Genomic DNA, 14,158 nt, shown 5'->3' with positions numbered 1-14,158 from the left:
TACAGGAATAGCACTTGTGTCCTATTTCACTAGCTTAAGCACAAGGTCGTCTTTTCCCCACATTAGCTTGCTCTCTAAGGTCAGCAGGGTGCCTGCTGAGGCTGGCACATCTAAAGGAAAGATTTAATGCATTGTGTCTGCTTTAAAATCATTTTTATTCATGTCAGTTTGCATTTCCAAACTTACTAAATAGGAAAGGCAGTCGATTTACAACAGTCCCTCAAAAAATGGACAAAATATAATTCATTAAATACTAAATTTTTCCATTAATTGCAGGTCTGAATGAAAACTCCTTAGGGCTGTTTTTCAAATGTGAGCAGGAACAGAGATTAGACAACTCAAAAGATCAAATACTTTACTGCAAGAAAACAATTAACTGTACTTTCAAAATGTTGGCAGGGATCCTGTAGAGTCGCGTGGTTGTTGCACCCATACACAAAGAATGTTTTACAGGACTGTCTCTGATCACTGTTTTTCAGAGGAACTGAATGCACAGGCAGCAGCACTTTTTTAAAATTACCATCTCTGTTGCAACACACTGTTGACTTTTCTGCCAATGAAACATACTGTTTTCCTGTGGCAGTTCCTATTATGATGTTATGGAGATTTATCTTTTGGATCATGGAATTTTGATTGTTTTTAAGAAAGAAAGAAAAAGAAAGAATGTATGCTTGCAGCCCTGAAAGCCAACTGTGTCCTGGGCTGCATCAAAAGCAGCATTTTTGATGGTGAGGGAGGTGATTCTGCCCCTCTGCTCTGCTCTCCTGAGACCTCACATCAAGTGCTGCACCCAGCTCTGAGGCCTTCAGCACAGGAAAGATGTGGAACTGCTGGAAGTGCAGAGGAAGGCACAAAGGTGACCAGAGGGCTGAAACATCTGTCCTTTGCAGACAGGCTGAGAGAATTGGGGTTGTTCAGCTTGGAGAAGAGAAGGCTCTGGGGAGACCTTATGGCACCTTCCAGTACCAAAAGTGCAACAAGAGAGCTGGAGAGGGACTTTTAATGAGGACTTGTAGGATAAGGGTGAACATCTTTTAACTGAAAGAAGGTAGGCTTGGATTAGCTATTAGGAAGAAATTGTTTACTGTGGGGATGGTGAGACATTGGAATAGGTTGGCCTGAGAAGTTGTGGGTGCTTCATCCCTGGAAGAGTTCAAGGCCACAGCAGATGGGGCTTTGAGCACATTAGTCTCATTAAAGGTGCACCTGTCCATGGCAGGGGGGTTGGAACCAGATAGTCTTTCAGGTTCCTTCCAATCCAAACTACTCTATGATGCCTCTTAAACATAAGCAGGTACGTGCAAGAGGAAAAGGCAATTATACTGAATTTAGTATTTGCATACAGCATGCATCTGTATTTCAATTATTAATCTAACCTGCAAGAGTATTACTGATCATTTAATTATTGGTGTAACAGTGCCAGTATTTTATTCTGCTTCTGAGAAAAAAAAAGATAGACCACTTGTTAAAACAATGGCCCATGTGGAAAGAGGTGTTTCCTCATTCAGGTGCTAGAATTCCTCTGTAATGCAGAGTAAGTCATTTAATCAGGGTGTATTTCAATTTCTTAATTTGATAAACGAAACTTATAATATCTTCTGGTCTATAAGGTTGTTGAGAGACTTGGTAAACTCTGTTTAAACACTGTGGTGCAATCCTTAGTGGAATGTTCCAAGTGCAATATATTGTTGTGAACAGAGAAGGCCTATGTGCCAGACCTCTCTGTCTTCCTGATTGTGTCACCTCAAACTTACTTGTCATATCCCCCACATGAAATGATATTCTAATTATACACGTACCAGAGTGTGTGAGTGTAATTAACAGTGTAATCAACAGTAATGGAACCCTTAAGAACTGGACCTACCAGAAGTAGGTGAATTTATTTCTGTAGTGTTTGTTTTGCTATTTTGGATTACTCCCTATTTGTAATGGTTTCATGGTCTTTATTCAAATGGAAGAAAGTTCAGAAAAAGGATCATTTCATGCCTTTTCTATTTTCTTAGTAGGATTCCACAGAGTATTCTGGTTGTCATATAACTTGAGAATGATAGAGAGCAGAATGCTTGTTTTTTTTCCTGGTGAGCATTTGTTCTTTGAAAAATGTTGAGATTTGAATATGAGGGAATATGGTTGTTTTGAGAACACACCACCAGGAAATCTGACCATAACTTTTCTAGGCAATAAAGCAAAATCTTTCAAATTGTTTGTTCACATCATCATCATCATCATCATCATCATCACCATCATCATCAATCTTTATTAATCCTGTAGAGTTGGTCCTTTCAGTATGAAATTTCACTATGGAATAAGAAGTATTATAAAATGCAATTCAGAATTTCTCTTCAATAACTTTTCCTTTTATTTATATGTGTCCCTTCATCTCCAACAACACTGAAAACTTACCCTACTTAGTGGGTATTAATTAATGTCAATATGTCTTGCAACTGTGGCTTCTTTAAAAATGAAATCACCATTCACTCCTACTTCTGTGCGTTCTTAAAGAGGCTGTCACAGTAATTGTCACCTCAGCTGTGGTCTATGTCTCTGGAGGTACAGTCACTCTGCTGAGGCTCCTGTGCTGCCTGTCTGCAGAGGAATTACTCATGGAATATGCTCATGCCTCTGCTATGCAGACCCTGTGCACCAGGTTGCTTCAAAGGGGCTGAAGTGTGTTCTTCTTGTTCTACAGAACTGCTTTTCCTGTCCTACTGGGTACCAGAGGTCTTCCTGTACCATGAACACATCTAGGGATGATGCCATATGAGAAGATCTTTGGCATCCCCATCCTGCAAAAGAATAAACAGAGACTGTTGTGGTCTATTTTTCTTCAGAGCTCAAAGAATTTGCTGGTTTCCAAGTTCTCTCCAGCTGATGATACATATCCTACTAGCAGGGGACTAAATACTTCTGCAAAACCCCTAAAAACTGAGGTGGTGGAAAGAGAGAATTAAGAACGTTTCTCAGTCCAGATAAAAAGTGAGGATGACACAAAGGCCATGTGGCTTACAGAGGAATCTTAGGAGAGGTATTCACTGAAGCTGGGTTCAAGGACCATGATTCAGGCCTGTATATATTAACTTCTGTGTATGGTTAATTAACTACATTATTTTTCATTATGTTTTGTTTCTTTCAGATTCCATTGATGAAAGATCCTGGTTGGATTCGAAATGTCTGGACACGCAATCTAAATGTAGGAATTTAATTGTTCATTTGCTTTTTAATTTCAGTGCCTTAGAGCAGGCCCAGCTTGAAGTCCAGTGGTCTTTGGTAAATCAGGATGAGGAGTGGTTAATTCTTGCCCACTTCCTGGTACCCAGTGCAGAGTGTCCAAGTGTCACTCTTTGGACACTGTGTTACTGTGTGTCACCACTATAATGTGATATTATTATTCCTGTGAAAGGCTGGGTGGCTCTGTGAAACTGGTGGCCTTCATATGTGGCCACTGCTAGCAGGATAAGGATGCAAACAACAATAAAATTTGGCAATTTGGCACTTGACTGGGACAATAAGCACAGAGTGAATAAACCTGTGGCAAATGTGAGATGCGAGACATGTCCCGAGCCAGGGAAAACATGCCCAGACATCCCTGCTGCTGCTCTCCTGGAAAGCAGAGAGCACATCTGTGAGGTGGCGGTCTTGGGACACAACCATGGACTGACAGAACCACTCAGGAGAAGGAATGAGAGGGGGAGAACAGAGCTTCCCACACCACTTACAGAACTGCCACTGCTGAATGATTGGCGGAGGAGGCAAAAGAGGCAGATCCAGGGAAAAACCTGATGCTTGTCTAAGTGACTCGGGACTCTGTTCCTCAGAGTGACCTACTCTTACAGTGATGGTGGGGCAGAATATTTAGAGGCTGACTTGACTGAAATCACAGGTAAGTACACAGCATTTCTACCCAACACCAAGCAGAGCTGTGCAATCACATCTGCTTAGCTGAGCTGTTGGAGCCACCATCCAGCTGTGCGTAGGCTTCACAGGTGTATTATCCTGGGTGGAGTGGCATGTTAGCATAGCTACACTGCTGTCTCATGTAAATCCCACTCTGGGGGTTCCAGACAAGCTGCACAGTGCAGTGTAGGATATTCTCTATGGTTTCCAGAGGAACCTCCCTGATCCAGGAGCCTGTGGAGACTTGCTTGTAGTTTGCCAGTGTGGGAGCTGGTTGGCAGAGCCTGTCAGCCTCTCAGTTGGGTCTGGCAGATGTAGGAAGGTATGTCAGCTTCAACAAATTGAGGATCTAACCTTCATGCTGAGCTTGATATTAGCAATGTCACATAAACTGGACACCTAGATAAGCCAAACAGGCAGTGTGAAATGGGGAAGGGGTTGGTTGCTGTTGGCAGGGGTTGCGTTTGGACATGCAATTCAGTAGCTGTGCTTTGCAGACAGAAAAGTACCCGGGAATTCAAAATGCCAGTAAAATAAACAGGGAAGGAACTCCAATTAGCAAAGGACAGCATAAAATGTGAAAATTAAACATATGTGAAGCAATACTACAGATGTGATCTTTTCATTGGAAGCTTTGGGAACATTCAGATCTGCATTCAGGTGAAATTCTGAAATTTACAAGAACATCTGCTGGGTAACCAAAACATGCCATGTGAACTTGTGATGTAACTTTGAGAATGGAGGATAATACATACTTACAATAAGATTATACTTTAAGAAGGATCAGGTTATGGGTTATTTGGGCAAAATTTTAATTTTTTAAAAATGGATCGGTACTATGATTTTTGTCTTAAATTTCTCATAAATTAGCACAGAAATACATGAAGAAGAAAAGGAGGAAGATTTTTGTAATGTGTATGTGCTACATTTAAAATCTACTCTACAGAAAGAAGATTGTGGGAAACTAGCTAACCACTAATAATAAAAGAAAATCTTAGAGACTGTTCAAATAAAAGAGGTGTTTGCACTAAGCTGTGCCAATATCTGCAGAGAGAAGTTAGCAGTATGAGACAGAAAGTGAAAAAAACATAGGCTGAATCTGCCACAGGAAGCAGAATTACACAGAACAAATAACATCTGACCTGGACAAGGTAGATAAGCAATAAGCATGATCCCAACCCCACGCAAGCAACATGAAAAACACACAGGGTGAATGAACTGGGCTGTCATCCAGGGCTGCAGGGGAGTGACATCTGATATCACTGGGATGACTGCACAGGGAGGCTTTTTGTTAGTGCCCAAATTGCAGTGTGGGGGTTGGAATGGGGAAAACGGTGTCTGAAGAGTTCACATCAGAAGCAGACATGTACCTTGACATGACTCTGAACTACCTGTGGGTATGACTTTGTTTTTTATTCTATTAAATAGGATTATTTTCTTTGTTTTCTGACCAGTCCTTTGTCTCTTCTTGTACTATGGCAGAGCTTGATACAAAACATTTCTTTCCTGTTCCTAGTCTTGCTTTAAAAAAGAAAATCTTCACCTGTTTGAAACAATGGGCAAATCCGTTGCTTGTGTAATACAGAGTTCATTGCACTAAAAGGGATTATATTGCTCTGTGTGAACTGAGCACCAGGCCTGATACTTTCAGACTCTAAACTCACTGGAATGGGAATTCTCTTTGTGCATGATACAACCAATACAATGTGGCTGACGTGTGAGTAATACTAAAACAAGCTGATGTTGTTGTGGGCAGAAGCTGCTGGCTTTTAGAGTCTGTGCATGGTATGTAGATTTTTCTGAAGCAGATATGGAATGAGGGTAGAAGGAATGAAGCAAAGTACCTGATGAATTCTCACATTTGCATAATGGAATATGGAAAGCATACAAGCCACCAGGACAAAGGCTTTCTGTTCCAGGATGTGCTGGACCTAATGAAATGGATTTTCCTAATTTCATCAAAGTACATTATTTCCATAGATTTACACAAAGTGCTTGTTTTAACACACACTTCTTCTGTATTTATGGAACAAGGATAAATTATTTTCACAGTATGTTAATTTTTGAAGGCACCTATTTTCTCAAAACAGCTTTGAAATATAATGTTTTTAAACAATTCTTTCATGTATGCACAAGTGCTGGTAAGCTTTCTTCAAACAGTGAACAGGAATATATGGAGACAGAATTGGCCCATCAATGTAAGGGCAGGATCTAAAGATCTACATGTAGAGCAGGCAGGGCTGATAAGACATAAATTTAGAGTATCTTAACACTGGACTAACTAAAATTATTTCAACCTTCTCAGTTCAACATTTTATTACATTTCCTTCTGATGGGTCACTGCCTCCTGAGAGCCATTCAAACACATCATACTTTGTGACCAGATTACACAGACATAATAAACCCCCTTTAAGATATGTCTGTTTCACTTGCAAAAACTGTTATGCATTTTAGGCTTCAAGACTTTTATACTGAAGTATTCATTAGAGTAAAATTTTAATTTTTGCTCAACTTTCAACACAATGGCAGAAATCAGAGAAAATAAAAATGCTGCATTTCAAACCACAGACTACAGTTCCTCCATTGGTTAATATACCCATTGTCACAGCAAATCTAAATTTAGTTTTCCAAATAATTATTTTTAGAGTGATGGAGATGAAATGCTGTTTAATTATAGTTATAAAATAACATTCACTACTATGTTTAGGGATTTTAGTGCTATAACACTTCTGGAGAGTCTACATTCATTTTGACACAGAGTATTGTGAAGGAAGAATTGACTGAATTACCTGTGACACTTCTGCCACTCACAGAAATTTGAACATAAAACTTATATAAAGTACCATTTTCATGATTTTGCAAACTTAATCACGCCTATTAATTGTATTAGCACTCCAGTTGTAGAAATTATAAAACTTAAGCTAATTTCTCAGATAATATCACATAGATATGCATGTCCTTACAGAAGATGTAAAACATGACAGTAACAAAAAACAGAAATAAATGACAGTGTTCCTGCTTTAACACAACTGTCTTAGAGGTTCCGGTTAGAATTTTATATAAATTCTCAGTGTAAATCAGCAGAATGAATTGCTTAGATAAGATAAAGAATGCAGTATTTACTGATTAATTGCCCAGGCTTGATGCAAATAAATAAAGAGAATTAATTGTCTTGTTATGTGAAGGATTTAATTCTGGCCTTGGCCTGTTCCTAGGATTTTCACACAACTTTCATTATTAACTTTATCTATAACAATATATTTTTAAGAATGAAAGAGCTGACAACAATAAGATTGTCAGCTTTTACAGCAACCAGACTGAAAAGACTATTTGCTTAAGCAAAATTGTCGTTGTTCCATTTAGCTCAAATTTTGTGTGATAAAAATTTATCACAAGAATTCAATGGATGATTGTGCTTTGGATTCAAAACAAGCACAGTCCTTGGCTCAAACTGTAATCACCAAAATCCCCAATAATGGAATTAAAAGGAAAACGTTTCTAAGAGAGATTATCCCAAAGCAGTGTTTTACTTCTCCCCCCGATTCACCCGATACAGAGCCTTGAGGTTAAAGATCGGAGAGATCTGAAATCTGTGCTGCCAGATTAAAATGTCTTCAAATTTGGCACAGAAGAAGAAATGAGAGGACAGTGTGGAAAGATTTTAGGGCCACAGCTCCCTTGTGCCTTGCTGTTAAGAAAGCCCTGAGAAGGGAAACCAGGAGTCCTTCAGGTACAGGCACAGAACCCACACCTGCTGCAGTGGCTGAACTGGGAAAAGTACCCTTTTAAATGTTACACACAGTTGTTAAAAAAAAAAAAACAAACAAAAAAAAACAACAAAAAAAACCAACAAAACCCTGCTCTTACCTGCTTATATTCTGTCACTTCAAGTATTTAAGAAAATTGAGCATTAGTGAAAGAAGAAAATACTCAGTAGTAAGGGATTTCATTATCTCACTTTTTCTTTACAGCAAAAGTAATAAACCTTTCTTTACTTTGGATGAAGGGATGAAGATGTGAACTTTTGGGTAGTACCTGAAGAAGCCTCCCCCATCAGTTCACTGGTGAGGGAGACAACAGCCAGAGTCTGCCTTTCCTCCTGACAGGCTGCTCACAATATTCCATCTACCTCTTTCTTGAAGGGAGATTAAAACCCTTTTCATCCAGTTTATATGACAGACAGAACTAATTACAGTACCTGGGAGAGTACAGAATTATCTCACTTCAAAGCCAAGCAGACCTGCTTCTTGTAATGCCAAGTCAGGAACAGAGTGCCCTGCATTCACCAGGAGCCACCCACAGCACAGTCCCCCCTCTACCCTGGTCTGCACAGAAGTGAAGAATTTTTCTGTCACAGAGAGAAGTACCAAATATTGCTACTTGTGTTATAAAACGCGTTTTAGATACTTCACTCTCTCTCCATGGAGTTACAGAATTAACTCCAAGCTGACCTATATTAGCAGTTAATTCTTAGCCCAAGAGAAGAAAAAGCTTTACACAAAATATGTATTAATTTTCTTATTATCATAAGTGCAGCTGTAACATTTTTGCTACCTATAGTTTACTTGGTAATAAGAGTGAACTAATGAGGGTGTTCAGTTTTACAATCCCCAAGCAATAACTTTCAGAACTTATTTGCAAGGATAATTTCATATTGCTAGGCACTCTGATCTGGAAATTTCAGGCATATGGCTGAGAGAAAAGCCACAAATTTCTCAACAGAAGGAGTTGGTTTGCAAATATCCTTTTCCTCTTTGGGACTAAGATTGCCATTTTAGTTTTTCAGTATTGCAGGTACTGTGAAGAAAAGATTGTACCCTGGGAAACAGACCAGCTTTGTTTGAAGTTCTCAAAGCATGTTTTGTACTATTTTGTTCTGAACAAACAATACTAATGATTTTAATTTGCTGTGCTTTGAAAACAGTATTCTGGGCAGAAGTTTTGCTGGTCATGCACAGATGTATTAGACTGAAGAAAAGCTAGATTTTGGGCTGCAAAGCATTTCTGTCCATGTCAGGATGGAGGAGGCATGTATGATCTCTCATTTCTTGTACGTGTGTGCACTTAGACACCAGTATGTATTTTACCTGAGCAGGATACATGTCTGTGTTTGAACAAGCATACACAGGAATTGTGCTCTTGGCTGAAGAATGAACATGTTGATGATTTCAATGTTATATCCTTAATCTCATATTGTGATTGCTGTGCTTTATCAGGGCTCAAGCTTTTCTAAGCTTTTTAAGATTATATTTAGAGAGCTCAACTGTGGCTATTTACAGATTTGGAGCCAAATTGCTTTCTGATGAGATTGCCCTGGTACAAGTGTACCTCCAGCAGGGTTGATATATTTAGCCTCTCTTGTTTCTAATTAAAATACTCCTACCCTCTTCTGCATTGATGATATTTGGATCAAAGGAGTCAACAGAAGTCTCAGTTTCTCAGTAGCCAAGTATTTTGTAGCAGAGAAATGACTTTTGTCTGGGGAAAGAGCTGCTAGGATATAAAGGAAGCATTGAGGTTCTCACGGGTTTGCATGGTTGGATGTGGATCTAGAGCAAAAAGAAAGGCTCCCCCGAGAACATTCATCATCAAGACTTCTTATATTCTGAGAAGTAAAAGAAGACTTGTCTAGTGGTTCATTTGTTATAGATCCCTTTTTTTTTCAGTGAGGATGAGGAAAGGGTATATTTGTTACAAAATCAAGTACTTGGTTCAAAATCAAGTTTGGTTATGCAATGCACACACTGATGCATTGAGAGATGTTACCATTACAGATGAGCATTTTGGTACATGATCAATGCTTTCTGCACTGCCTCTAATTCCAGTTGCAACAGTTCCTGGAAAATTGTAGTCCCACATTTGATCATTTGACAATATAATCCTCTCAGTTTTGCTTTTCCCTGGTCACTGCCACGTCTCATTGTTGACTGAAACTTTTACTACTTCTGATGACATCACAGTCCTCCTGTCATCATCTCACATCTTAACACAGAGGTCGAAGAAGAAAGATAAGAAATGATGTCAAGTATATTGGCTGGCATGTGCAACTGTCAGCAAATGGTTACAACACTCAGGAACTGTGATGATACAGAAAGTACAATCCCTAAGCTAAAGCTGTCAAACTGCAAGGATCTCAGGGGGACAGATTCAAAGCAAAAGCAACAGCACAGTCAAAACTGGCAAGAAGTTAAAGTCAAAGTGGGGGGAAGGCAATGTCTTAGAAATCTCTGCAACTAAATAATATCTACTTATACTTGTAAAAAATGGTCACCAATCAAGCACTTAGAGGCAGATTAAATACCAGTATTTACATGCCACAAAACCCTGCACTACAGTGCCTTCAAATGAAGGAAGAAATGAAGTCCTAAATAATTGTTTGAAGGAAAAAGGAAGATAAAAAGAAAGGGGGGAAAAAAAGTGAATCAGACAGAGAATCCAGTAGATTATCAGAGGCAGCTGTAGGTACTGTATAAAAATATCTACTTATGTTAGGAGAGTAATTCCTTTGTTAGGATGGTGGAATGTTTAATCAGTTAATTAGAGAATCAGTCAAACTGCTTTTTGATTTTTACACTGGAATAAAACTAGATCAACTCTTAATTTACACTGTGTGAGCTATTCTGAGTTTATTACTTATATAAAGAATGTCAGCATGACTCCAGAGCCATATTTGCTTATGAGTTAATTATAAATTAAAAGATAAAAGCTCATCTTTTCTATTTACTGAATGTTTTTTACCTGTACATTGGGCATGCATTAACAATTGCAGTCATTCAAAACCCAGGTCCTGTGTGCCTGAGCATCAACACCAGTTTTATTGGGGGGAAAAGCCAGACATTACTGCTAATGCACAATGGTTTGAATGGCAGCATCTTTGCTAGAATAAACTAGAGTCCTAAGATAAAACTGAAGGATTTTTTTACTCCTTGTATGGACTTCTGTAATTTTTCTTTAGGAATCTGTTTTTTGATTTTATTAAACTTTTCTGTGCTTGTCAACTCTTCTTAAACCCAGATTTATTAGTTTACAAAAGACTACAGAACTCAACTTTCTTTTTAAGAGTGTTTTCATGGTAACTATGAGCCCAGATCATAGGGCTAGAACTTTGCTGTACCAGAACTGTATCAACACAGAGTGAAAACATAACTTATAAGGTCTTTGAAACAAGAATCAGAGTTAGGTAATAATGAATTAATGTAAATTGACCATCAAAGGAATGGAAAGAAAAACTTCCATGAGCAGGTCCTTCAAAATTTTGTGGACAGTTTTAGATCAAACCTTGGTAAACAAACATCTGTTGACGAATACAATTCCTCCAGAAAGAAACCTGTTAAAGGGGAAACCTTTCAGGAAGAAAACAATAATACTTCAGAACTTCGTAATTCCAGAGTGTGTTTTGGAAATGCCACTGTTAGGGCCTTTCCTCTTGCTAAGGCTGTACTCCCTCTGCCAGCTAGTCTGTGGGTAACTCCAGATTATTTTTTAGGAACTATCCCTGACCGTACCATCCTCCAAACTCTGCACTGGTCTGAGTCAAATCCACAGACATGACCATGCTAAGGCTTGGACAATATCAAAGTACTGGGTACCAAATTCTAGTCCTTGGTCCTCGAGACAGAACTAATTGAGAACAATTATGAGCTGAAGTGCAGCACAAGAAGGATTTCTTGAGTTGGCAGAGGTTGTTCCAGGGAAGCAATCTGAGTGTCACTGTCAGACACGAAATGATTCACATGGATGCAGCTTGAAGCGTGGTGAATAAAGAAGTTTATTTGTTTTTTCAGTATTTATAGGTTTTCAACAACAACCAGGGATTGGGTAGTCATGTTACCACTTTCCCAACCACCCTGGCTGTGAGAGACGTCCATCAAAAGGCATATCTTTAATGGAATGTATAAACACCTATGCTTATAGTTACTTTCCTGGGAAAATGGCTAGAAATTATGAAAACAATATCGAAAGGCCTGATTCTCAGGGCGACATCTGAGGAAGACCACTCTGCACACTGGTCACATCATCAATAAGAATAGAGTGAAAAAGCACAGAAGGATGGTGCCCTGTTATTAAGGGAAGCTCACTGATGTTGTGCAAGCATTTGGCACATCCCACAGCATCTTGTGTGCATTGTGGCTGTATTTACTCTGCTCTGTAGGAAAAGAAAACGTGACCTTGGAGATGGAATAATTTAAAATGTAGAGCATTATTCTGTGGGCTATTTTACATCAAGCAGCAGATGGCTGGACATGATAAGCAGCTAAACACAATATCGTACTTCCAAAAATGAGAACCTAATGTCTGGATTTCTGAAAGGAGCATGAAAGGGTGGGTGTTGTTGAGCCTGTGGAGAGACAGTGTTTTTGATTCAGTATGTTATGATCATGTTTTGACTTCAGCATAGTAGAAGACCATAATGGAGCAATATGTTAGAGGAGTCCTCCCACCTAACAAAGACAGTGATGGCTGAAGGTTACCACTCTCTCAGAGGGAGCACAATATAGGATTGTCTTCCACACAAATGTGGTGGGCAGAACACTGGTAGGATCCACAGTCAACACTGATAAAGCTTCTTTTATTAACAGGCATGGGATTATTTACCAACATTTCTCACTGCCTACTGACTACCTACTGGCAAGAGATTAGATATGAAATGCCTGGGAAATGAAACTGCAGTTGTGTATTACTTTCTCTTCGGGACTAAGTATACACCCTTGTTTGTCATGCCTGGGCAGAAACTGTCTTCTCTGACTTTTCTGTTCTAAAACTGAAGTGTACTCACTTGTACACTTGTTACTCACAAGTAACCAGGAATGGAGGAGAGAACAAGAGGTAGAGGTTGGAGTCTGTGAGTTTGCACTGGGTTCTATCACCTAGTGTCTCTGTCTTAGCTCTGGGCTGGCCAACTTAGAGACCTAAGAGAGCTATAGGAGGAAGACATGTCACAGAAAAACTACTTGAAGGGTTACAATCAGGTGATGACCTAGAGAAGATTCTACTAAGATTGTTTTGGTGTGTAACCATTAATTTAACAGAAATGGAAGGCTTAAGCACTAATTACTCAGCAAGGTACTCTTCCTGGGCTTCAGCTGCATGTACATTTTGGGGGCTACAACACACAGATAACAGCTCTCAAAAACTTGTTCTCAGGCCTAAAATTAGCAGAGTGTTTCAATAATGACGTCTGATCCTTTATTTTATTTTATTTTATTTTATTTTATTTTATTTTATTTTATTTTATTTTATTTTAATTTAATTTAATTTTTTTTGTGAGTGTGTGTGTATAATTTTTGTCATCTTTTTTCCCCCGTGTTACTCGTTTCCTGTTCATTTGTTCTGTGCATAGCACCACACTCTCCTGAGTTCTGTAAACAAGACTCCAAAAAGGCTTGGAAGATTCCTTCAACACGAACATCCACTTCCCTTTTTAGCTGTCTAAGGCACTCAGAGCAAATGAGGTTGCAACACGGCTTACATACAAGGAAACAGCTGGAAAAGCTTTATTTCATCCCATTTATTTAAAGCTATAAAGCGTCTGATGCTGAAAGACGTGTTCCCGCCGGCGATGAATGCTAGGCTCCAGCAGCCCAAGCGACGCCTATCATGGACCTGCCTTTGGTCAGCCTGGGCTGAGCGATTCTCATTTCCACCCCATTTATCCCAGCCAGGAACCTGACTCGCCCTCGGGATCACCCCACACCAGCGCGCTCCGGCCCCGCCCCGGCCCGCGGCGGCTGCGGCAGCTCCGGGCCCGGCGGGCGGGCGAGGCCGACCGGGCCCTGCTCTCAGCCCCCGCCGAGCCCCCGCTCCGCCGTGACTTCCCCCGGCCCAGCGCTGAGCCCCGCCGAGCCCCTGTCCCTCCGCACCTTCCCCGGGCCCAGCGCTGAGCCCCCGCCCCGCCGCGCCTTCCCCGGGCCCCGCGCTGCTCCTCCGGCCCCTCCTCCGGGGCGGCACCGTCAGGCGGCCCCAGCGGCCCCGCGGCCGCGGCGCGCACAGAGGCGGCGGCGAGCGGAGCTGCGGGAGCCGGCCCGAGGCAGAGGTGGGTGCCGGGACTCTGGCGGCCGCTGCGGGAGGAGGGAGGCCCTTCCTCCTCCTCCTGCCAGCGGGCAGGGAAGGCAAGGCCAGGAGGCAGCGGGTCCCTCCGGCCTGGGCATCCTGGTGGGGCTTCGGGCGGCTGTCCGCATCCCCTGCCCGCATCCCGTGCCCGCCTTTCCTTGCGGAGCCGCCTGGCTCCGGGCACTGACAGCTGCGCCCGGGTTGCCGGGCCATC

General features: G+C 40.9%; 1 protein-coding gene across 5 annotated transcripts in view; it reads left to right on the top strand.

Moving 5' to 3' along the window:
- The window catches only part of LPIN1 (lipin 1), an 81,899-nt gene that overhangs the window by 17,683 nt on the left and 50,058 nt on the right, over positions 1 to 14,158 (top strand). For 2 of the 5 annotated variants that reach the window (XM_023922609.2, XM_086875844.1), the window contains one exon: positions 3,134 to 3,190. In XM_023922609.2, the coding sequence (XP_023778377.2) occupies positions 3,134 to 3,190 (57 nt within the window). Of the gene's footprint in view, positions 1 to 3,133; positions 3,191 to 5,154; positions 5,292 to 13,826; positions 13,928 to 14,158 lie in introns of those variants that run through there. The other 3 variants (XM_086875847.1, XM_086875848.1, XM_086875846.1) reach the window with 2 other exon arrangements.

Source organism: Cyanistes caeruleus, chromosome 2 (assembly GCF_971803275.1).
Source record: "Cyanistes caeruleus chromosome 2, bCyaCae1.hap1.1, whole genome shotgun sequence".
Taxonomy (NCBI): domain Eukaryota; kingdom Metazoa; phylum Chordata; class Aves; order Passeriformes; family Paridae; genus Cyanistes; species Cyanistes caeruleus.
The sequence above is the reverse complement of the archived record's forward strand: the minus strand, read 5'-3'. Positions and strand labels throughout refer to the sequence as shown.